The sequence below is a fragment of the Pholcus phalangioides genome, unplaced genomic scaffold, assembly GCF_987345545.1.
Source record: "Pholcus phalangioides strain wild (caught in Gottingen) unplaced genomic scaffold, Ppha-v1.0 ptg000011l_1, whole genome shotgun sequence".
Lineage (NCBI taxonomy): Eukaryota > Metazoa > Arthropoda > Arachnida > Araneae > Pholcidae > Pholcus > Pholcus phalangioides.
In genome coordinates, this window is record NW_028301604.1 from 16,150,806 (window position 1) to 16,177,155 (window position 26,350).

The 26,350-nt window shown below is 35.5% G+C and overlaps 1 protein-coding gene across 2 annotated transcripts in view; it reads right to left on the minus strand.

Moving 5' to 3' along the window:
* Positions 1–7,542: 7,542 nt before the first annotated feature.
* Positions 7,543–26,350, minus strand: part of Rab21 (RAS oncogene family member Rab21) — a 38,260-nt gene continuing 19,452 nt past the window's right edge. For both annotated transcript variants that reach the window (XM_089239144.1, XM_089239143.1), the window contains exons 6-8: positions 19,767–19,885; positions 16,721–16,809; positions 7,543–8,407 (exon numbers count right to left, since the gene is read on the minus strand). In XM_089239144.1, the coding sequence (XP_089095270.1) occupies positions 8,277–8,407; positions 16,721–16,809; positions 19,767–19,885 (339 nt within the window). In that variant the 3' untranslated portion in view covers positions 7,543–8,276. The remainder of the gene's footprint in view (positions 8,408–16,720; positions 16,810–19,766; positions 19,886–26,350) is intronic.

Here is a 26,350-nt window from a genome sequence, read left to right on the forward strand (position 1 = left end):
CCTCCACAACTGCTACATCCACGGTTGCAGCATCACTTGGTTAGACAATATCTGCCAGTACTGTGCACTGAAGGCTCAACATAAGGGAACTGTATGCTCAAGTACCACAAGTTTGTGTTCCGTTAACCATCCAAAATTAAAGTGGTGTCGCTATGTTATTCATTGAAACCTTGATATAACGATAGTCTGTGGACCAAGAAAAAATATTGCTATAGAAGGATTAACATTGTATCAATAAGCAGAAGTTTAATATTAGAGTGTACACATGTCCAAATAAGACTTTAAAAATATTGTTGTAGAGGAATTTGTCATTATATTGAGTATCATGGTTTTACTGTATCAACCGCTGCATGCTTAAATTTTGAAAGCTAGTGTATCAACAATGGAATATGTGGATATTAAGTTCTTTACTGCTTGTGATTATTAAGAAATCAAATGTGTCATATCTATGACTCGCATCATTACAGTAATACAATGGAAACCAATTATTAAATTCATGAATAATAATATCATTCAGGAATTACTTTCTCTAAATACGGAACACATCAATATCATAACATGGGAAAATTTTTTTTCAGTTTATCAGTTTTTTTTCATAGAAAGTTTTTTTATATATATTTTGCAGCTAAGGTTAAACCAGACTTATTTTTCCTCTATAATTTATCATTATCAGTCTGTTAGACTATGTAGGAGGTCAGATGGCTCCTTTATTGATAAAAATTTCCAATTTTACGTAATGACTCTATCGTTGAGAGACTCCTGATTTAAATCAGGTGACTGTGATGGCCATTTTTTTGATAGTAAACCATGACTTCTCAGACTTGGCTGTGTGCTTCGGATCATTATTTTGAAAAATTCCTCTTCGAAGCATTTAAGTTCTGCTGTAGGGTAACATGTGGGCCTTTAGAATGTCTAGATATGGTTTTTGGCCCATGATGCCTGTTATTTGCACTAAAGGAGCAGCACTGAATGATCTAAAGCAGCTCCACACCATGATGTTACCACCACCATTTTTAACTGTACGAAACTGATATCGCCTGTTTAATCACTGGTTTCCTGGCTTTCTTTCATTCAAACCAAGTGCAACTCATGTCTATCACCATGGGCAATTCACTACCTCGTGTGTTGTGCCGAAAGTGTAAGTGTGCGTACTTAATAGTCTGAGTGCATATCTAGTGTTGTGTCAGACTTTTCAGTGCTGCCATCTATATTTCAAAAGTGGAATGTAATGATTGAATAATTGTACCATTGTCGGCCTGTGGCAAGCCTTTTTAATGGAGACATTAGCTCACATTTGCACCTCGAAGTTGGGAACCATAGAAAACTAACTTCAACTGACCACCACTGTGGCACCAGTGGGGTTCAAACCCGGGATCTCATGATGTGAGTCTGTCACTATGATCACTTGACCACCACGGCGGCATGGTTTACTGGCTGCCTAATATATCATTGTTTACTTGATTCAAACATTTGGAAATTGGACTCATTACTCCAAAGAACCTTAGCCCAACTTTGGTGCTGAGCGAAATTAAGCCGGGCCTTTCTATTCTTAACAGAAATCACAGGCTTTTTGAGGGTCTTCGACTGAAAAGACGAGCTTCATAAAGATGCCACTTGATTGCAGAAACACTGGCAGAAACTCCATAACTGGCTTGGAATTCTTGGTTTATCTCCACCGCACTCTTATCTCGGATTCTTTGCCGAATGTTGTTTTATGAAGCGATTGATTCTGGAACAAGTTTTTCTCGGTCGATCAGAACCATACTTTATGTTTACCTCACCATGCACCTGAAACTGCTTCCAAACATCACATATTTCGATTTTAGAACACTTAGAAGTTTAGAAATAGAATGTAGCTTTGTCCATCTTGGGTAAGTACCAAGATCTGCTCGTTTGCTTCTACAGACATTTGTCTTTTACAAGGCATTTTCCTCACTTTTAAAGTTTGAAGGAAAATGATTTTGAATTAAAATAAAAAAACAGCTCTAAAAAATAAGAAAACTTCACCCTGTTGGACTTTTGATCTTTTTTTTTTTGTTTTTTCCTGTTTTGATCTTTGAATGAATTCCTGTTGTGGAGCAGCATATTATATACCCTTTCTTTTCCTATAAAATTTACTCAATCATAAGAGTTTCATAAATAGACGTCGTACAATATGATTCCTATTTGCATTACATTTCAAAGGAAAAGCCGATTGTCTGATTATTTTCCAAATGAAACACTATTCTTTCCATTTAATATTTTGTATTTATTGCTAGATGTCTCAATTACAACAAAAACTCTGTTTGTTGCAGAGCGTGTGTAACTGTGATTTCCCTGATTTGTTAAAATTTTTTTTTTGCATTTCTTTTTTTAACCTTGAAGTTTGAGATCCAAATTTTTTTTCCTACTATAGTAAATATAGTCAAAATGTATTTTGAATCACACACAGGAGGTAGTTATATATTTGGAAAGTAATCTTATTTCCAATATATTTATTTTATGCGTGATTTTTGAGGCTTTTCATTTCTTTGATAAGCCCCTTTATAAGCAGTACAATTCGAAATAGATTTTTTAGAATGATTTTTTTCCAGATTTTAATACATGCCATTGACTATGGAAAAAATTGAGCATTTAAAGATAAAGTGGTGTGCACCATATAATAATTTCATATACAGTAGAGTCTAACTCTGAAACGCTGAAAATGTTTGAATTTATTTCTCAAGACCTTTTTTTTTATCCTCTAAGAACCCAAATTCTTTATTTTTTCCTCTAAAAACACAAATTCTTTATTTTTTCCTCTAAAAACACAAATTCTTTATTTTTTCCTCCAGGAATACTACATAGTATTCTGGGGTGGTCCTTGGACCATTGATACTATATCACCTTTGTAACCCTGTCACCCATCTCAGCATTCCTCTGACTTATCTTATTTTACATAAGATTTCAAGTGCTGCAGTCTTCAGTTTGACATGAATATTATTTCACCTACCTATCACGCACACTTTGGGCTTCCAAAAGTGTGCGTCAGGGCTCCTAGGAGCGTCGTGGCGATCATGAAATCTGGATGATTTTAAGTGGAATGCAATTTACACAAGGTGTTTGAATGAAACATTGATCAAGTGCTTGCAAGCATCAAATCGGACACGAGCACCATGGTGATTGCAAGCAATGGATTGAAGATGCCTGATCTAGACACCTAAGCATGATGATAGAGCAAATAACAAGCGTCTAATATTGGACTTCGAAAAATGTGAATAGGAAAAGAAATATGTGAAATCCGTCCTTCAAAAGGGCCCTTGGTTGGTCTAGTGCAGTGTTCCTCAACCGCCGGGCCCTCACATCCGCCAAATTGAGCCGCAAGTGGTTTATTGCTTCATTTTTACCCATTTATTTCCCATTAATCTTGTGTATACCCAGGCCTTCCAATCAAGAAAAAGAAATAAACCGTGCCGCAGGATTCCAAAGGTTGAAAACACTGATCCAGTGGCCCCACATCTTGCAGTAGGGCCCCCTAAGCTGTGGTGGGCTCAAGCAAAATTGTTCACGAGGCCCGTATAGTGAATTTATTGTGTGAAAAAACATGAGAATCACATCTCATTTAGAATCCCTGGGCTGGGGATCAACCCTCTACTGTGCTTTGTTCCGAATTGGAAAATTGGCTGGACTGTGTGTGTGTGCCCTTAAACCATAGTTTCCCAACCTTTTTTGTCCCATCGCCTCCTTCAGAAATGTTTTTCTCCCATCGCAATCTAACCCATAGGATCTTATGTTATACCCGTATCTTCTACCGCCCCCCTGGAACTTTCCATCGCCCCCAAGGGAGCATTAACGCCCACGATGGAAATCACTGTCTTAAGCTATGGTTTTGGTTCTCGTATATATAAGAAACGTTCCTTCTAATTTTTTATTTTACCTGCGTCAATACATTTTGCTTGCATTCATTAATGCAATCAGTAAAGAAATGGGCTCATTCGTACACATTCTATTAAGACAGCATTTTCTTCTGATGCACATCCCAGTTTGGCGATGCGCGTCGATTCCGACGGCAAACTGCCGATTTTGAAAGTCGGCACCGATCGTTGAACCGACTGAACAAACTACTCGATCAATCACACCCAAAGCTGGTTAAAGAAATCTCTATTTGAATATTCAAATTCGAAATTCAAAAATATGCCCTGGTATATACGGGGTGATTATAAAAAAACTATCCCGACATATGGGCCCCTAACTATCATACCATTCACAGAAACTGAATGAAATTTTGGCATAAGGTATTTTGGGGTATGCGCTCAAGAGTGATATGGAAAACAACAGTGTCACTCTAACAGTTACGGTTACAGTGAGAAAATTTTGAAAATATCAAATGGCAACACCAAGTTTTTTTGTATTGGAATGTGATCTCCATTGTGAAAAACCATAAATAGCGTTCGAACGGCAACTGTAGCATGAAAATCACCGGCGGTAGATAGGCTAAAAGTGAGGACAGAGAAGCAGCATAAAATAAAGCATTTTATTGTGTTTCACAAATTTTCCACATGACCTTGTCGAGGACTAATCAGGCTGGAATCTCAGCCGAAGAAACGGTGTGACGAATGAAACGAACATTAATGCTCTGGTGCACGGCAAAGTCCTTTTTACTTTTTCCTTGCCTAGCTCCGGGGATTTTCGTGCTACAGGTGCCATTCCAACGCTATTTAGTGTTTTTCAGTATGGAGATCGCATTCCAATACAAAAAACTTGGTGTTGCCATTTCATATTATCGAAATTTTCTCACTGTAACCATAACTGTTAGAGTGACACTGTTGTTTTCCATATCATTCTTGAGCGCATACCTCAAAATACCTTATGCCAAAATTTCATTGTTTCTGTGAATGGTATGATAGTTAGGGGCCCATATGTCGGGATAGTTTTTTTATAATCACCCTGTATATAGGTTGTGGAATATTAATAACACTAGCTGCAACCAGCCTAAACCTCAGATATAATTAATTTAATAGTAGGTACACACATTGTCTTATCAGAGAACGAACTATCGGGGCTGCAAGCAACGTAGGGTCTGAAAATATCCTAAATTTTCAGACCTTTGTGCTCTTAATGTTTTTACACATGAACTCTTTGTTCATGAAATGTTTCTAATGTCGGTACTGTATTAAATGAGTAATTAGATTGAGGAAAATAAATCTGAGCATCTTACCTTTTTTTCAGAAGTTCAGTAGTAAAAATTGTCAAAATTCAGAATTTAGGCATTGGATATCCATCTTCCGGAATATATGAGAGAATTATTCAGATGGTGGCATTTGAAAATTTCGAAGAAGTTATCAAGCTTAGGATTCCTAGGGAAACATGACAGTTCAGAAGTTCCCAGGAAGGCATATAATTAACACTCCAAAGGACATTGAAAATTGCTTCGCTCAGGGACCGTTATCTACAGAGAAAGCTGCATAAAGAGTTCAAGGGAGGCTTTCAAGGGGAAAAAATTACTAGATTTCTTTTGTGATGTCCCGTTTCATTTGATGCCCTAAGCATGTTTTTTTCCTTCGTATACAGCCCTGTTATTCTTCAATGGCAGGAAGAAAGGCCCGATTTTTTTTCAGTGGTAAAAATGCGACCAACTCCATGTACTCTTTTCCTCTTTGAAATAAGCTAATGCCATACCTAAACACTAAAAATAATATAGGGGCTTTAAACTGAAAGCCTCCTTTTTAAAATTTAATGGGAAAAAAATTTTAATCAAAAATTTCCAAAACATCAGCTAAGAAAGGAAAGTGTTGTTTTGGAAAATTTGCACACACAGCCCTGCTGCGATCGCACCCCCTTAAGTCTGGCCCTGATTTTGTGACATCATTGGTGATTTAACACCCATTATTTTGTGACATAATTGGTGACGACCATTCGTTATTTAAATTCAAATGCCACAACAGGCAAATTGTACAATGATGTGGTTGAAGATACCCATAAAAAAATATGGATGTCAGATATAACTAAAATAACTCTCAATATAAGAGCATAAACGGATATAATGACATTTTATCAATATTGCTGGCCAACAGATTTGGCCCAATGATGATTAACAGGAAGCCTGGTGGTTTCTACTGCTTACTGTGATTTAATTTAACATTGTGACTTCTTTATTAAAAACAAAAACCAGAAAGAACCATCCTCAGCCGAAAGACCATATCTTCAGGCGATAACAATGTGTGGAGGAAAATCTGTGATCCTTTATTTTGTGATGATAGACACCCCGTTTAATTGTGTGGTTGAAATATTTATATGAGATGCATTTGTGTGATGTTAATGTAAAAGCGCATTGTATCAGCACCTCCTAGAGATATGCCTCTGCAGTCTGCTTGTGACGTCAATAAGTAGTCCATTTTCCATCGGAATAATATTCAGGGGAAAAAACTCCCCTGAATAGGAAAAGGAATATGTGAAATCCGTCCTTCAAAAGGGCCCTTGGTTGGTCTAGTGCAATGTTCCTCAACCGCCGGGCCCTCACATCCGCCAAATTGAGCCGCGAGTGGTTTATTGCTTCATTTTTACCCATTAATCTTGTGTATACCCAGGCCTTCCAAACAAGGTGAAATACGGGAAAAACCGGGACACTTTTGCCAAAAAGTCGGGACGGCCAAAAAAAGAGAAAATACCGGGACTGTCCCGGGAAACACGGGACGTATGGTCACCCTACTCAGAAATATAAATAATTGAATATATCAGAAATTTTCAGGGAAAAAAATTCCCTGCTCTTGCCAGCATCATCGTTGTGAGGAAAAGAAATGATCGGGCTCAGAATTGGCGATTTCTATGCCCCACATCCAATCACTATGTTGTATTTGTGAGCCAATCAGGAAGATTCTATGCCGAAATAGGATGCAGTGTTTCAAAATGTGGCAAACTTGCTAGGTAGTCTGAATGAAATTTATGGCAAATAGTGCAGAGGACTATCTCTAGGAGGTGCTGATTGTATACCATAAGTTTTATTTGACAAAAGTTTCATCAATTACATTATATTTATAGTAAATATTAAATGGAATAGAAATATAGCTAGAATAGTCATGTTTATCGCCTTGAATAAATGATACGCTGACCGCACCCAGGCAAGTGTCCCATCTCTTTGTATCTCAAATAACTTACCAGAAATGCTGATAACATTGGTGGGGGATAGGGTTGCCAGATGCCCTGTACATTTGGGCAGAGGTCTCTAATCAGGAAACCCCTAGTATAAATAAACCAGTTTTTTTTTTAAACTATAAATTTTTTATACAAAATCAATGGGTGGGTGCTGTTTCAATTTTTCTCAACCCACGAAAAGCAATTTAGAGAATTCTCTGGGATACCCTTTCCCATTCAAACTATCTAGGAATGTGGAAATGATATAGCTCATATATTCAGATAAATTTGCCCTTTTTTTAGCCTATTTAAATAATTTGAATAATAAAGTCTCAAAACTTCCAAGTCTCTATTTTTATTTTGAAAAATTCAACTTCTAGCATCTATTTCCACTTCATAGGAAACAAACTTCAGCATTGCATGATCTAATATCTCAAAATTGTAAGAGAGAAGCAGGTTTTCAAAGTTTTATTCACCATAGCACAAACCTATGTACAGAGCTCATCCAAAATGTTACTATTCATCTATAAACATCAATCAAGACTTTCAAAACTACGCAGCATGAGTAAATCAATGTGAGAAATCCTTAAACTGTTTTAAACAAAACCAAAGAGTGAAGCATGACTATTTTAACATCAAGCGATGAAAATGAAAAACCAAGATTATCTGGAATATGGAAGAAAATCAACATTCACAAACTTTATTTACAAACATTTTTTTATTGATGTTGCAATATCTAAACATACTTATTTTAAATATCATATAGGAATGCTGTAAAATTTCATTCCAAATCTGTCACAAAATTTCAAACCAAAGTTTGAAGAAAAAAATCCCTGCAAGCCTGATGTGTAAATTGGTTAGAAATTCATTTTAGTGATCACCTATGGCTTATTGACACACTTCACTTTTGGTGTACAAGAAATTGCAAATCGCATTACAACAGTACATATTTAACATATTCAATTGCATAAGAATGATTTCATGAGCAACAACCATTACATTCATATTAAATCAGTTCAAACACATGAGCAACATATGCACACAAGAATTTCATCAGCACACTGTGAAACAAATTAAGAAAAAAAATTCATTTGTAATGATTCCATACATCTCACATATTCAATTACACTCATTCGACTTAGAGGAGCTAGTTACATTATGAAAATGTTTGAAGGACAAACATAGGATCACCCACCACAGCAACCAGACTTTGTTTGTTGTGGTTCATCATCAACAATAACAACATTTCTTCTTGGGTTACCTCCTTTAGCCACATTATTTGCCTGAAAATCATTGTTCTCAGCCACTTCAATCATACCTATAAATATAATTCCTGGTATTGCACATGGAAAAATCTTTGTCACAAGTCATGCATTATTATAAATATAGTCGAGTACACATATAACATATGATTTTATAATCCCTAAATTATGGCCTATATATTCACTACAATATATTTTCACCTCTGTTATTACATACATACCCCCCCCCACTTAAAACATACATTGTGAATATAATGTACGAAAAACACTCCCTTAACTCTTTACCTACCAGAGGGGTGAAAATCTATGGACCCTAGAATTTCGGAGAGCTTCTTCGAGACAAATTTCTTTCCCCCCGTATTTATTTCGTCTATTCTTCTACTGCACATTGTAGAACCTTTTGCAACAATGACTGGATTACTCGTAGGAAGCAAAGTATTTCAACGCTCTCTTCTCCGAGCAAACAAAGCGAACGGGTATGGTGACCAAGGATTAGATTGGTTAGCAAATCTTAATTTCTGATTGCTCAGCAGAAAAAATTATGATCATATCAGTTGTAGTCAAAATAAAGCTGAGTATAAATAGTTGATAAGGTTTTCGCGGCCATACGGTATACCTGTGGCCAGGTATATATTGGAACCACAAAAAGATCTGTGGCCACGAGAATAAAAGAGCATGAACGATGCCGTAGAATGGACCAAACAGAAAAGTCTGTGGTGGCGGAGCATGCGCTTAATGACAACCACAGTGTACAGTTTAGCAAAACAGGTAATAGCTAATGTTGACCACTTCTTTCCACGAATCTACAGAGAGGCTATTGAACTATACAAGCACAAAAACAGCTATAATAGAAGAGAAGAAACTTTGAAATTGTGCAGATCCTGGACATTAGCTCTCAGAAGAACAAAAACCTTCCCTTTCAAAATCCAGCAACAGAATGACGACAACAGCCAATCAGATAACTCCACATCTCTCGGCCAATCAGATTCTCCCAGCATAAGAACTGTTTTCAATTCGCTGCCAGACATAGGATCAACTGACCAATCACAAAACAACAGTGTATGTCAAGCCACTCATGCACATAAATTCAACCTGAGACTCCGCAAAAAACTTGATAAGTAAAACTCTCAATATAACAATGCTATGTGAATCAAGAAAAAATATCTTTGTAAAAGGGTTATTAGATTCCGCCATATTTATGGTGTTGGCATCTTGTCTAAATGAAGTTGTTAGTGCCATCATACAATGCACTAATGAGTTCATTCGCAGCAAAAAAATATTCTAATTGATTAATAAAATTCAGTTGCTTGTTTTGCCCCTGTAAAGTAGTTTACTGTCCAATACTTCTGTATACTACACAGAAAGTATCTTCCCAACAACTTCAACACTTTTAAAGGGTCGATAGTGCAAAATACTGAATTTATTAAACACCCTCGAAAGAACAAAAACTGGTGAGGAATTTAAACATATATTAAAGATGATTTTGAGAAAAACATAGAAAATATTGTAATAGAAGTTTTAAAATCGCTTTGAAAAATACCTTTATAAAGAGATTTATCATAACCGAGGATATTGTTGTATGGAGAGGAGTTCAACATTAAATGAAAAGCCAAAAAATATTGTTGTAGAGGGATTCATCATTATATTGAGTACCGTGGCAGTGAGGTTTCACTGTATTTCATAGGTCAACTGGAATTTTCTTAAACTAATCTGCTCAAAATTAACCCAAGCGATCGGGTAAGGATTTGTTATCATTGACAATATGCAGGGTGGACAAGAAGTGCTGGACACATTTTAAAAATTAATTACAAATCAATCGACATAAAAAGATGCAGTTTGCACAAAAAAAATTGTTTTTGATAAATAAAGAAAGATTTCAAATTTTACTCACAGGTGGTGCTATAAAATGAATAACTCAACATAACATAAAATACAACACAAACAATGTATATTTCATGTTTATGACAATTTGCATTACATAAAACTACCACATCTTAACAGGAGCACTCTTTCACCCATTTCAATATAGCCCAAGCTATAAAGGATGCTTGGGGACGGTTTAAGTATTATGTCAGCAACTTTTCAGCCATTTATGACCGCCTCCCCCTTGTCAGCAAAATTTCGCCATCTCTGCCCCCCTACTTCCTATCTCACATATTGTTAGGATCAGAGACTGTACATGGAGAGGGGGGGATTCTGCCCCCCAAATGATAAAAAAAATAATTTTTTTAAATGCAAAATTATTTTTTTTTAAATCAAAATTCCGAAAGAAAATACCTTTACATGTTATTGTAATCAATTTCTGTTAACTTCAATGCTATTCGAAGGGTAAGAACTCAAAATTTCCTTTTAAGAAATTCATTGTGACCCACCCTCTAAGCCATATAATGATAAATCTTTGGCACGTGGACCAAATGTGGCCCGGGGGAGTTATCTGATGTGGCCTGCCCCCTCAAACCTAATTTTGTAAAAATGAACTAAGCGGCACATTTAAAAATTGCTTAGGTGGCCCGTGGCACATTTTTAAGATCACTCAAGTAGGCCCGTGGCACATTTTTAGGATCACTCAAGTAGGCCCGTGGCACGGTTTTCAGGTCACACAAGTAGGCCTGTGAATATACACAGATCACAAAGTGACTCACGACAAAGTTCCAGAACACTTCAGCGATCCGTGGCACATTTAGAAAACCCTTGAGTGACAGTTGGCACAGTTTTAGAGCACTTAAGCGGCCCCCAGTGTGGCTCTACATCACTCAAGTTACCCCCCGGCACATTCCTAGATTACTTAAGTCATCTGCGGCATAATTACGGATCACTTGAATGATGCATGGTACAGTTCGAGAGTATTTAAGCGGCCCAAACACATTTCTAGATCAATTGAAGGATCCACGAAACATTTAGAGATCACTAAAGTGAATCTCTAGGAGACTTATCAATAGGGAGATTGTTAGTTCAGGTGCCCACAAACCACAGTTCAGGATGCCATTACAAATGTTTCCTTTTTTTTTGTAAAGGGTGGTTGATGACGTAAGCATCATCCAAACACCCCCCCCCCTTGTCATAAAAAGTCAGCAAATCGGAAACCCCTCCCCATCAATGCTGGCGTAATACTTGAATGACCCCTTGCTCATATTGAAATATGATAGTTTTATGTAATGCAAATTTGTTATATCATTAATTATGCACTTTTTGTGTTGCATTTTATAAGTGTTATGTAAAGTTTGTTTTACAGTGCCACCTATGAATAAAACTTTAACTTTTTTAATTTCAAGGAAATAGACATTTTCTGGCTATTATGCCGAAGTGAACTCAGAAAGAAAGGTCATCTTGTCTCCACCAGGTCTCAAACCCAGGACCTCTTGTCGCATACCGGACAAGCATGCTACCATCTACACCACTGGAGACACGACCCTGCCTTCATTTCACGCGCTGAGGCATGAGGCGCTGAAGTATAGGCATTAGTAGTCTCTCTTAACTTCAGGAAATGGCCCCCAGGTGGGACAGTAGAGATACAGATGGATAGCTTTTTTTCTCAGCCCAAGATATCAAGGAAACATATTTTTTGGATATTAGAGCTGAGATGAACTCGGAAAGAAAAGTCATCTTGTCTCCACTAGGACTCGAATCCAAGCCCTCTAGCATATTGGGCAAGCATGCTACCTTAATTAACTAAATTTAATTCTAACACAATTGACATGTTTAAAAAGAAATACGATAAGCATGTTGGGGTAAATCGAGAAGCTATCCATACTTAGAATAAGACAACCATAAGTATTCTTTATGGGCACTGTATAATATTTGATCATGCACTGTTTCTAGTTTTTGTAATTGCTTTTTTATTAATTAGGGTTGCTGTTTAATTTTGAAGTATATGACATCCATATTTGTTATGAGCAACTTTTTTTCAGCCACCTCGTTGGGCATTTTGCCATTTGTATTAAATACCTACCTGCTTTTAAATTGATCAAAAAAGAACTTCAGGCCATAATAAGTATTTTAGTGCAAACCACACTTATTTGTGTCTATAGGTTGATTTGTTATTAATTTTCAAAATGTGTCCAGGATGAATATAAGCTTTTGAAGAAGTCTAAGTAAGTCTGAGACCATGCAAAACTCTCTATCAAATAGTGGCTCTCCTTGAATTTATGATTCTCCTGCCAGCAATGTAAAGCAATAGGTACACATCTACTTGTTAAAAACCCAGGTTTTCTCAATACCTGAGTTCCAGAAATCCAGGAAAATTAGAACACAGCGATTTTACTGGATTATTATTTATAAAGAACAAAAATAGAATGTTTTCCCAAATAATCACATCCAATACTTTTTTTAATGTTACATTATATGCAGTGACACATTTGTGATATTTCACCATTTAATGTATGATATTCACCATTTATGATATTTCACCATTTAATGTATGATATTCACCATTTAATGTATGATATTCACCATTTAATGTATGATATTCACCATTTAATGTATGATATTCACCATTTAATGTATGATATTCACCATTTAATGTATGATATTCACCATTTAATGTATGATATTCACCATTTAATGTATGATATTCACCATTTAATGTATGATATTCACCATTTATGATATTTCACTGTTTAATGTATGATATTCACCATTTATGATATTTCACCATTTAATGTAATAATACTAGCTGAATTATTAGAATCATTCATCTACAGCAGGAGTGCACAACCTTTTCAGTCCGCGGGCCAGATATATGGTATTTCTACCTCTCGTGGGTCAGAAACTTGTATATTAAAGATGACCATATGACCTTATTTTCCGGGATATAATTTGGAGACCTTTAACTTTTTTACAAAAAATGTTCTATCCTTTTTCCCTTATTTTCAAAAAGACTCAGTTGAATTTATGAAATCAAGAATAAGAATTATTTTCATACCTTATAAATCATATTATAACAATTACAGGGCTCCCACTGAAAAAATGAGAAAAAGTAAGAAAACGCAGAACTAAAAAGTAGGATGGGGGAGGGTAACCCCCCCTTAGACAACATAATCATAGCATAATGGAAAAAAATCCCTGAAAAAAAATTTTTTTTGCAAAAAATTTTTTAAATAATTAAATTTTTTTTTGAAATTAACTTTTTTTTTTTCCCTAGCACTATTTCAGTCAAGCTAAAACAAAATGACAAATGACTTGGTTACAAAACCAATTTTTGGCCAAAACAGTGCACTAGCAACCACAGATAATTCTTTGCTGTCTCTTCCTCATATATATTACATTCTTTTTTGGAGTCTTCCAAAGTGAAGAGCTTGTCAACTCTCTTCGACAAGGCACAGCATACATTTTTTAAGAATGATGCACCTTTGAGACCACTTTCGAAAGCACAATGCAAAATGTTTAAATTACAAGATCCGACGTATATAAAGCAAGGTGAACCAGATAGTTTTACTGCGTTGCTCATCATTTTTTAAATTTTTCTGTTTTGTTCACATTTTACTGTTCAATGCCAGTGTAATCATTTTTGACAAATGAAGCACTTTCATTTCTAGCTATTTGCTGAGCATTGTAAATATTGTTTATGCCTGTTCATGCCTTAAAAATACAGAAGACAACTGAATGCTATTGGAATAGCTCAGAATCACCAAACCTAAAATAGGCCTATGTATCCAACTGCTTTGAAATGCAAACTGTTGTTTCACCTATTTGCACCATAATTTTGAATGATGAAAGTTACTGTCCAAGACCACGAAGTAATAAATACAAAATTATTTTTCCATCCAGACAGAAGTTTTTAATGACTACTATACTTGTTGAACCCTCAAACTAAGCAAATGAAAAATTAATCAATCAAATGGTCCACATACCCCCCCCCCCTAAATTACCTTAAAAATGATACAATTTCTGCTTTGGCAGAATCATTAATTGCATTCTCCAACATTTGTAATATTTGGCAATATATCAATAATTTCCTGATCAATTAAAATCAATTACACAAATTTTGTCGATAGGATTTGGTAAAAAAGTAGGACAAAAACTAGAAAGTAGGACAAAAGTAGGACGAGTGGGAGCCCTGCAATTATGACTATCATAGTTAATTATAGTCATATGAATACACTCATCTCACATATTTGTCATACATATAAGTTTTTTAGTGTATTAACATTTAGACATACAGTAGCCATGATTTCCTGTGATTGATGATTTTTCAGTAATTTCAGAGCTTCCACCCAGTCAATTTAAAAAGGTAGGGGAAGGGGTGCTCCCCAGACAACACATAGTCTAATAATAAAAAAAATTACTCAAAAATGTTTTTTTTTTTTTTTCATGGCACTATTTCAGTATCCTATAAGATTGACTCTTGAACCAAAGCAAAATGACAGAAATGACTTGGTAACAAAAACAATTTTGGGCCAAAACAGCCTACAAGCAACCACAGATAATTCTTTTGTCCTCACAATATAATACTTTTTTTAGAAGTCTTCCAAAGTCCAATCTATGAACTCTCTTTTTCCATGCACAGCAAATTACAAGGACATGAAAGTTTTTTTAAGAATAATGCTCCTTTGAGACCACTTCCAAAAGCACAGTGCAAAATGTGTAAACTATGTAAGGTCTAATGTAAATAAGTCAAGGTGAACTGGATAGTTTTACTGTGCTGTCCTTCCTTTTTTAAAGGGATTTGTTTACAGTTAACTGTTCAATGTCAGTTTGATCGTTTTTGACAAATGAAGCATTTTAATTTCTAGCTCTCTGCAGAGCTTTGTTAACATTGTTACACATATACACCCTTAAATAACCTGAAAAAAACAATACAATTTCAGATTTATTAGAATCATTAACTGCAATCTACTACACACACACATTTGTAGTATTTGGAAATATTTCAATATTTCTTCATTTAAAAAAGTTACACAAATTTCGTTGACAGGATTGAGTAAAGGAGGACAAAAACCTAGAAAGAGTAACCTAGACAAAAAACAAAAGTAAAACACTTTACCAAAAAGTAGGACAAGTCCTGCAATTTTAGTGATAGTTGACAATTTTACTTGCTTCTGGCAACTTTTTTTTTGCCTTTTGAAATTTTTTTGGCTGTAATTGGCAATTTTACTTGCCTTTGAGAATTTTTTGGCGATACCCTGCTTTATTTTTAAAATGAAGCATGGTCAACCTAGGTATTTACCGTGCTGTGTGTATTGATACTTTTCTACAGAAACACCTCGGGCTGGATGGAACCCCTGGGTAGGCTGCATTTGGCCCAAGGGCCAGAGTTTGTGCATCCCTGATCTACAGCATAGTTTCCTAAACTTTTTGTTCGACTACACCCCCCAAACATTTTTTGCTCTAGCCATGCATGGGTTGGTGTGCATGAATACACACCAACCCATAGGATTCTATACTAAACCCATAGCTTCTACCTTTTTCCCTGGACCATTTCATCTTTCATCGCCCCTTGGGGGGGGATATTGCCCACTTTGGGAAACACTGATCTACAGCAAAACATGTCTCCCTGTATTGACTTTCTATCAACACACCCGTTATGCCACTCTCCAAAAAAATTAATAATCATGATTCTCTTGCATGAGAATAAAATTTAGACCCACTGGTTTTTCGATTTGGATATAGTTGGTGATTTCCTGTATGCTAAAAAAAAAGGTTTGATATTATTTAACATGAAATTCATGTAAATTAAAAGTCACCTTATTAACCAGTATCTCAAAAGTTAATGTGAATGTAATGGCCTGTTGTTATTGTTCAATGTAGTATTATATTGTGTTTCCATTCCTTATTAAGTAATTTTTTATGAAAATGCGAATTTAATAAAAATCATTTGTAATTTTTAGAAATTTTTGTTCAAATCATGCTAAAGTTCAATTTACAATGTGATATTTTTTTTTTTTAAAGAAACCTTTCAAGACACCCATTTAAAGATTTAAAATCATTATTGGTCTCAAATCAGCTACTTTTATTTTAATATATATTTATACCCCAGTTAATATATATTTATTTTAATATCTCAAAAAAAGTTGGTACTCTTGATACCTTATGTGAATTGCAGGTTTTTTTTTTTTTTTTACTATCAAAAATTGTGTCAAAAATGGTGAACATATTTTACAAAACAATCAGTGCTGCTGTAGAACAACCTTGAGAAGGATTTTAAAAAAACAAGGAGGGAAAGAACTCTTCTGTGTAAAAACTATTACAAGAATTTTTACCTCAGAACATTTTCAGTCAGCTAAGGGCTGAACAATCCAAAGCATTTTTCTTTGGGGTTTACATATACACATGAAGCAAGTGAAATCTGATAATTTCATACATAGAACAGAAATGTATAACAAACATAACAGAAACAACACAAAGTAGTATGAGAAATCAGTATATCTCACGCTTTGTCAGCTCAAGAAATAACTCTTCAATGCCTCTGTTCTGTTTTGCTGAAGTGAAAAAATGTTGAGCTTTCACAGAAGCAGCATATCTGAAAACAAGAATTAATTTTCAGAAATGCATTTAAGCAACATCAGAAATTTGAGAAAAAAAAGTAACGAAAATTAAATAAAGTGTCATACTTTTATTAGACTTTCAAATAAACAATAATGTCAATTCCAGTCATTTAATGGCTATAATACTGTACTTCATTTTTTAAATTTCTGTTTGTCAACAGACTTCAATTGTGCATACTGTGAATACATACCAGAAACATACAAGTTTACAGTCCTAATGTTATTTTAACTATAGTATTTTCCTATGTATAATCTGCAAATTAAATGTTAAAAAAAAATCAGAATTTCTTAATGTGGATTATAGAGCAGAATTAAATATTTTCAAAAAATAATTTTCAAAATATTTTTAGACGGCATATAGATGTGAATAAAAAATATTTTCCATGTCTCAATATTTCATTATTGATAAGTGAAATTTTGACACAGATTTTAAGCCATTCGGGACTATTTAATGTAATTTTTCCTTCCAAGTAACAAAATTTGCATCCACACATTACATGCAGGAAGTTAAATTATATAATTTTAATTACTGGTTATCAGTACAAAGAACAATAATGATTTGCCGCACGTAATGTTGCCCTTTTTTGAACACTTTCTTTTACCTCTAAAAGGCATTTTTGTGGTTTCTTGCCTCCTTGAAAATCTCTTATTTTAGCAATGATGAGCCCATAGATTTTGTAAGGCACACTTCTCAAAACATCTTTTCAACTCTTCCCCCTTCTCAACTATCAGTAAACCACACTCAGCAATCCTTCTTTTGTTCACATTTCGATGACAGGAAAAAAAAACTGCATTTGAAATTGATATTTTTCTCCTTACCGTAGAGAAAGAATACACATACATATATAATAGAAAAAGAGTATTTCTCTCTTCTGGATGTATTACCCTTGGAGTTGAGGGAGAACACTTGCACCTTCTCAACATTGGAAGAAAACATTCTTCTTGGAAAAAAAAAGTGCATAATGTGGGTCAATGAAATAAATTATGATAGGGAAATGGTTAAGCTGATAAGAGAAAAACATCTCAGGACTTGAATATTTGATGGAAACTACATTTTAAGTTCCTTTCTAATGATTTCCTTGATTTATTAATAAAATGCAATAGTTCCAACAGAACTTCATTGGTTATCAATGTATCAGTCCTCAATCAATTTGGAAAAGTTTTAAATCCAATAATTTCATTCAAGAAGCCGACGATAGGAGTTACCTGTTGCAAGGGATAAAAATATTATGAAAAGTGTCAGCCCCCCCCCCCCAGCGTCAAAGGTGAAGTTGACTGATCTAATGTATATATGCATATATGAATTGACATCATCATTGTGCCCCCCCCCCCCAGACTTCCAAGTCTATCTCCGCCTATGCATCTACCACACTTTTCCAGAATGAAATTTAACTTCCACGTATAATCACTAAGTATATATCTTACAAATATATATATTTGTATACGTAATTTATTATAAATATGTTTGCTCAAAAAATCACCAACAAATGAGGCAAATACCAGGAAATACTAAAACTCCTTATGCATTTCGACACATTATGGGTGTCATCTTCAGAGGATAAGACTATCTCGCTGATGGAGAGTCTCTTACATGGATTGAATTACCACATCTTAAATCTCGGTTGCTTAGTGGAATGAAAAATCTATATGTTTGTTCACATCAAATGTCGTGGCAAGAATGAAGCGAAGCACCTGCATGTAAATCTTTTGCAACTACCAGACTGGCTGCTTGTAAAATGGAGCTATCCGATTGGTCTAGTCAAATTTTCTATAAATTCCTGCTTGTAATGAATTTAAGCCATGGCGTTGTGATCGGTGGAGTTGATTTATTGTTGTTTAACAATTTATTTTTGTAGGCCTGAATGTATTTGCCTTCGTAGAAGTCTAAATCGGTCATGGAATTTTCTTTGTGAAAAACTCTTGCTTCCTGAAATTTGAATCTATGGCCCTCTTGCCAGCAGTGAGCAGCGATGGTCGATTTTTCACATTCTTGATTTTTAACACAGCGAGCATGTTCATTTAATCTAGTTTTTATGAGTCTCCTTGTTTGTCCTATGTAACCAAGCGGGCAATTTGTCCGCTCTTGGCTACATATTTAGACTTCCATGAAGGCACATAAATTTGGGCCTTCAAAAATAAATTGGTAAACGACAATAAATCAACTCCACCGATCGCAACACCATGGTTTAAATTAATTACAAGCGGGAATTTAGAGAAAATTCGAATAGACTAGTTGGATAGCTCCATTTTGCAAGCAACCAATCTGGTTGTTGCAAAAGACTTACACGCAGGCGCTTCATTCTTGCCACGACGTTTGACTTGAACAGACACGGATTTTTCATTCCACTGAGCTTGAAGATGTGGTAATTCAATCCATGTGGGAGACTCTCAGTCAACGAGATATTCTTATGAAGATGGCACCCATAGCATATCGAAATGCATATGGAGTTTTAGTATTTCCTGGTATTTGCCTCATTTGTTGATTTTTTTTAGTGTTATTAGGCAAAGTTATTTACTCTTCCATAAATACGTTTGTCTAAAAATATTCATTTCTAAGGTGACCTTGTTAGAAAATGCTAGCTGAATTCTCAGAACAGATTAAATTCTAAACAGTTGAAATACCATTAATTATAGTTCATATTTGAATGCTATGCCATAACTTTCATAGTCAATTTCTTAAGGGTTGTGTTTTTTTAAATAAAAATTAACACAGGTGCTGCATCAGTGTAAGTGCAGCAGACCTCAAAAATTATGTTTTAAGAATGCAAGAGCTACAGTAATATCCAGAAGTAATTTTGCCATTTTATTTATTTTTATTTTAATGACAATTAACTAGCAATATGAAAAGAATTGAGAGAGAGAGTACAGTTTTATAAATGTAACCTCACGACGGTAGAGCAAGGATGGGGCTTAGAATTAAAAAATTACATACGCTTCAGCTTCCCCAAGTGGTACAGCCCTATCTTTTTCCAAGTCTATTTTGTTTCCAGCAATACATAAACAAACATTTTCACCAAGCATCTTCTTAAGCTCTTTCACCCAATTTTTTACCTTTAAAAAGAAGACATAATTAATGCATATCAATGAAAATATATTAAATGGTCATATATAGTCAACAACTTTCTTTTTTGCCATAAAAAAATATTTGATTTTATTATTGATCCTGTAATACTTAATTTTAACCTCTCCAATTAATTTTATTATCATACATCATATACCATTTATAAAGTTTGTGTGTATAATTTTTTTCCAGGGGCAGCTTGTACTGAAGGCGTGAAGTAGCGCATGCCCTCCAGGAGAATTTCTAGGCATAAGTTTCATGCCTTATGCAAAGTTGTTTCATCTTAATTAAATTGCAAATTTCAACAGTAACCCCTGGTTTACTAACGTTCTTCCTTGAAACAATGTTTCTGTCTCTGGAATGATTTTCGATAATAACATTTTTATCATCCTTGAAATATTTAATTGTATTTAATCATCCTTGAAAGAACAAAAACTGGTGAGGAATTTAAAAATATATTGAAGATGATTTTGAGTGAAATATAAAAATTATCATTGTAGCAGTTTTACAATCTCCTCAAAAAATATCATTATTGAGGGATTTATCATAGTAAATGATATCATTGTATCAAGAGGAGTTTAACATTAGTACTATAGGTAATTGCAAACAAGATTTGAAAAAATATCATTGTAAAGGGATTTATCATTATATTGAGTATTGTTTTAACAAGGTTTCACTGTAATTATGTATACGATTTGGATGCCAAATTTGACCTCCTGAAATATGTAGCCTGTATGAAATCATAGACCTAAAAACTGTTTTGGCTCCACGTCCCTTGAATTTGTCATGACGGCCCTTTTAATGTATCAAATGCACAGCATTACTATTGAATGTGGAAAGTATCTCTCAGTTCTAAATACAGCAGTACAGTGGCCAGAGCTTTTAAACATTTTTTTTTAGTTTAATAGTTTTTATCACAAAAATTAGAAACTTTGCCTGGTTTTAATTTATACAAAAATTGACACATTTTCAAGACAAATAAAATTAAATTGGTCGACGCGTTCAGCTCGTGTGATTTTGACCACGTGGTCCTGATGACGGCTCTCCATTGAAGAGTCGAAACGCGTCGACCATTCGACCAATTGAATTTTATTTGTCTTGAAAATGTGGCAATTTTTGTATAAATTAATAGTTTTTGTATGCAAATAAGCTATTTTCTAAAAATGGTCGGCAGGCCACAACAAAAAGCTCTGAAGGTCACATTTGGGGCAACTCTGAGGGTCATAAGAGAGAGAGAGAGAGAGAGTTGAAGACTACTGATTTAAGTCATAATTTTGCACAACAGACCTGTTTAACAGACTATTAAAATTCATTATTTCTAGTGACAATAGTAATTAGCTATGTTCACATCACACTGCTTTTTCATACATACAATATCGCTCTGTTTTTATGGCCATTTTTACCCCATTTCTTTCCACCACCTTGTTGAGCAAGTTGTCTTTTTGTGCTCTGTATTCGTAGCTGAATGCATATTTGCAGGGCCTTGATTCCCGCATGGGCAACATGGGCATCTGCACAGGGCCCCCAAGTTTATAATATATTTTACTCAAATTTTTATAAATTTTATTTGGTAAAATGTTGGAAAATCAAAGAACTTTCCTTAAACTATATCATACTATTTCCAAAGTGCCCATTATTAGCAAACCCTATTAAATATCAATTTTAATATTATATCAATCAGTAATAGACTTTACACAGCATCCAAAAAGTTTACCTATTGCAATATTAACTCCCTGACAAAAATATGTTTTAATTTGTCAGTTTTTTGTTCAATTCCCCAATTTCAAATCTTTTTGACCATAAAATGATTTATGAAACAATGACAAAGTTTGCACATGTTTGATCAACATAAAATCTTCATATCTGCATGAAGATTCTGTATGTTTGCAATGAAAAACTTTATGAACTTGATCTTATGAACACTTTTTCAGATGAACTGCAAGAATTTTCTTCTTGGTTCAGGTTGGTAACACAATGCCACAAATGTTAAATAATGCTAGAGGTTTAGAAGAAATGTTTCCAAATGTTGAGACAGCATTAAATCATCATTGACAACATCACCAATATAAGCTGTTCTGGAGAAAGATCATTCTACTCATTAGAAAAAATAAAATCATAAAATCATCAGTTCGCTAGAGAGGTCTTCTACAAAAAAAACTGTCAACTTTAGGTTTATTGTGTATTGAAGCAGGGGTCTGTCCAGACTTTTTGCACAGGGTCCTGTTTTTGTGAAAATGTACCTTATTTTTGTGAAAATGTACCTCATTTTTGTGAAAACGTTCAAAATAGCAGTGAAAGTAATACTAATTAAACAGCAACCTCATTTTCCTATTTCATTTCATTTTTATTATCATTTTCCTAGTTTTGGATGCACTCACAGCTTGTTTGTGTTTCTGGCTATATATATGCTTGTTGACACATCGTGTTGGGTGATCACCAAATTGCACCCCTTGGTCAATCCAGGGTCCCTTATCAAAAAAATGTAGAACATATTTTGCAAAGAAAGCCAGATGTAGAAATGCTGTAACATAGCCAACTGTGAAGCTTCTCAAAACGTGCGATGTTCACCAAATTCGGTATTTTTGGACCCATTTTTCTAGCTTCTGTAGATGAAATTTTCTTAAAATCCGGCTCTACCGACGAATTCGTAGCATCTTTCAGCGCTTCCGATAAATCAGCAATGTCTTCCACCGCTTTCGACGAATCGGTAATGTCTTTCGAAGAAACGGAATTGTCTTCCGCCACTTCCGATAAATCGGTCATCTCTTCCGCCGCTTCCGACGAATCGGCAATGTCTTCCGCCGCTTCCGACGAATCGGCAATGTCTTCCGCCACTTCCGATAAATCGGTAATCTCTTCCGCCGCTTCCGACGAATCGGCAATGTCTTTCGAAGAATCCGAAATGTCTTTCAGCGCTTCTAATAAATCGGTAATGTCTTTAGGCGCCTCCGATAAATCGGTAATGTATCGCGCCGTTTCCAAGGTTTCGACAGCGTGGTTCGAAACCGATGAAGGAAGCAATGTTTCAGTAATTTTTTCCGGGTTAGCACAATTGGAATTATCTGTATCTGACGTCTTTTTGGTGACGTTTTCAGATCCTCGTTTAAAAAACGATGTTATGGAGCTGCATCCCCGAACGTCAGTTGGCCGTATTTTTTTAATGTAGTAATCACTATTCCTTGAATTTCCACCTGTTGGTGGTCGACCACGCTTCATATTAAATTTTCAAAAATGAAAGCGCAATACTGGAAAAAAAACGTGCACAAAAAATCCAATTCTACAATAAGCATCAACTACGCCGATTTTACGACTAACAAGAGGTTGTGATTCAAAGACCATTTGAGGAGAAGTGCGGGGCTAAAGCGTTTGCATAATGGCATAGGTTGTGCGATAAAATATCGGACGCAGTCAATCCGTGGTCAACCAGCGGGATGTCCTAACAAGAAGACTAGAAACAAGGAAAGCCCTCTCAAGGTCACGCTCTTTCTCCGATCGCCTTTTCAAGGTCATGTTTTCCGGTATCCAACCAACAACTTCTATAGATAAGATTACTCATCTATGGGGGAGGGGGTGGTGGTGTTGGGCCAACAATGCATGCTTAAAAAAAAAGATCAATGGCTTTCTATTACAACTAGGGTCATAACTGATAAGAATTTTGTCGCACAGCAGTCGCAAAAGTTCGTTTTTTACGACGTAATTTTCATGAAGGGTTCGTTTTCTGGAATTTTGTGATGGATCCGTTTATTATCCTCCAAATTTTGTGAAACATCCTTTTTTTTAGTCCCGGAATTTTGTGAAGGGTCCGTTTTTTAGCCCCGGAATTTTGTGAAGGGTCCGTTTTTTAGCCCCGGAATTTTGTGAAAGGTCCGTTTTCCGGACCCAAATTCCGGCTGGACAGACCCCTGATTGAAGCTGATATAACTCAAAAATTAGATTTTGATGACATTATCAATGATTTTGCTCATATGAAAGTGTGAAATAAAGCACTTATTGCAAGATATTTCATAGAATTTTACATTTCTCATTCAAAATAATGCATGTTCTTTTTCTTGATGTATTTACAAACAACATGTACTGTATTTGCTGACATACCAAACCTCTTTGACTGCAGTCGAGGGGGCTCCCAATATTTCTTTTGCCCAGGGCCCCATCAAGTCAAAGTCCAGCCCTGCATATTTGGTGATCTGCTCAGTGACAAAACTTTTTCGAAGTAGATGTCAACTCATATATAATGATACCTCAAAATTATAACCAACTAGGCTATGCAGACACTGATAATTTCAAAAAGCAATTAATGTGTCATATGGTATGGTCAAGTTCATATTGTGTCACTTAACAAGAGTTCTGCACCTGGACAAAATGTTTTTTTTTGTGTCAAAAACAGTCAAGCAGTCATTGCTAAATTTTGACACAGCAGGTGTTGGTGGCATTCCATGTTGAAGCAGACTAACACTTTCTCAAATCAAAATACCAATATTCTGTTCGAAGAAGGTAAGTTATATGAATCAGGGTGTCTACCAAATACCGAAATTCTGTGATCTTTTCTCATTCAACAAAATGAACAATGCTCTGGACTGTTTTCTTATATCAGTGGTTCCCAAACTGAGAGTAGCAACTACCTGGGAAAGGGGTTAATAAAATAGGGGTCTTAATGAAAGGGGAAATGTGAATGAATTTACAAAATAAAAACATTTGATAAGAAATCAATTATTTTAATCCTTTGAAACATTCCGCAGAGCATGATGTCAATGCATATACACACATATACATTTTGATCAACCGTACAAATCTTTGATGGTGGGAGGGGGTTGCAACCCCTTCATGCTCCTGTATTTCTGCCCGTGGGAACCACTGTCTCACAGTATAAACAGCAAGCAAATTACTTTATTAGAGGCAAACCTTGTTACTGAGAAAATAAAAAGAACTTAGGAAATTATTTCACTTAGACCAAATTTCTTGTTATCAGACAAAATTTTTTAAATTTACTTTGAATGAAACAAAATACACATTTTATATAAAGTGGTAAAATGTGTTAAGCTACTCCATTTAGCAACATTCAACTTTGTTTATTTGCAATTTGTACATTTTTGCAGCCCTACAGTCATTTTGTGCTCACAATGGTTCATTCAGATAATACCTAGTAAAGCCAATTACAAATGAGAATTAGAACCCAGTCCTCAGTGGCGTCGAAGCCAGGGGTGCTGCAGGTGCTCGAGCACTCATAGTGTGACATGGGTCTCAGCACCATTAGAATTTATTCAGAAATCGAAATTTTTTACACACACATATATATATATATTGCTCAAGATGATCACTCACAGACTCGAAACACTTCAGACGCCTCTGCCAGTCCTGTTGAACTGAACATGTTCATATATAGACAAATGCCAACATTGGCTTAAAGCTTGTCAATAGTGATGAATATTCAGCTTTGCCATGTGGGGGGTGTACCCACCTAGGACAACATAATCATAATACAAAAAAAACACTCAAAAATTTTAAGTTTTTCAAAAAATTTTAATTGAAAGTTTATTAAATACAGCACCTCATAGGGTCTGGAATCTAGAAGGCTCTCAGGTTATGATTCCTCCCTCCCCCACCTTGTGGGCCGGACATCTAGCAACCCTAGACCTCCCTTCTCATCCCCCGTTTTATTTGTATTAGAGCTCCCACAACACCTACGACGAAACAACACAAGTTCCGCAAGCTCAACCATGCACTATTCAAATGAAGCCGAGTCTAGACCCACCACTCAAAAACCTGTTTTCACCCACAGCGTGGGGTGGTTTTGATGGGAAACAGGTTTTTGCGTGTGTTGAGGGATTCACCATGGGGAGGGGAGAAAATCCCCCTAACCACTGTCAGGCAGAAATGCTGATTTTCTTTTCCCCTGATCATACATCTTATGTTTATCTGCTTGCGTCAAGCAATGCAGGTTTTTTCCCCTTGTCTCTGATGCTGATGTTATTTTTATTTTTGAATATGGCACCGAGTGAATCTGTTTTTATTGATTGTGTTGTTTGTAGCACCAGGTGGGCGGATTACTTTAAAAAAAAACTTTTTTTTTAATTTTTTTAAACTCTTAAATTTAAAGAAGTCCCTAGGAACTGGACCCTAAGGGCTCAAGCCACATAATCCCCCCCCCCCAACAAAAGCATAAGTTGATACAGGTTGTTTCTCGAAAGGGGGGGGGGAGTTTCTGCTTTCCTGCCTATGATTTTTTTAATTGGGGGGGGGAATAATGGGAAATAAATGGGTAAAAATGAAACAAAAAACCACCCGTGGCCCGGTTTGGTCGATATCAGGTCCTGGCGTTTGAGGAACACCGCACTAGACCAACCAAGGGCCCTTCTGAAAAACAGATTTCACATACTCCTTTTTCTAGTCACATTTTTGAAGTCGATGTTAGACGCTTATTTGCTCTATCGTCACGCTTTGGTGTCAGTCTATCGCAA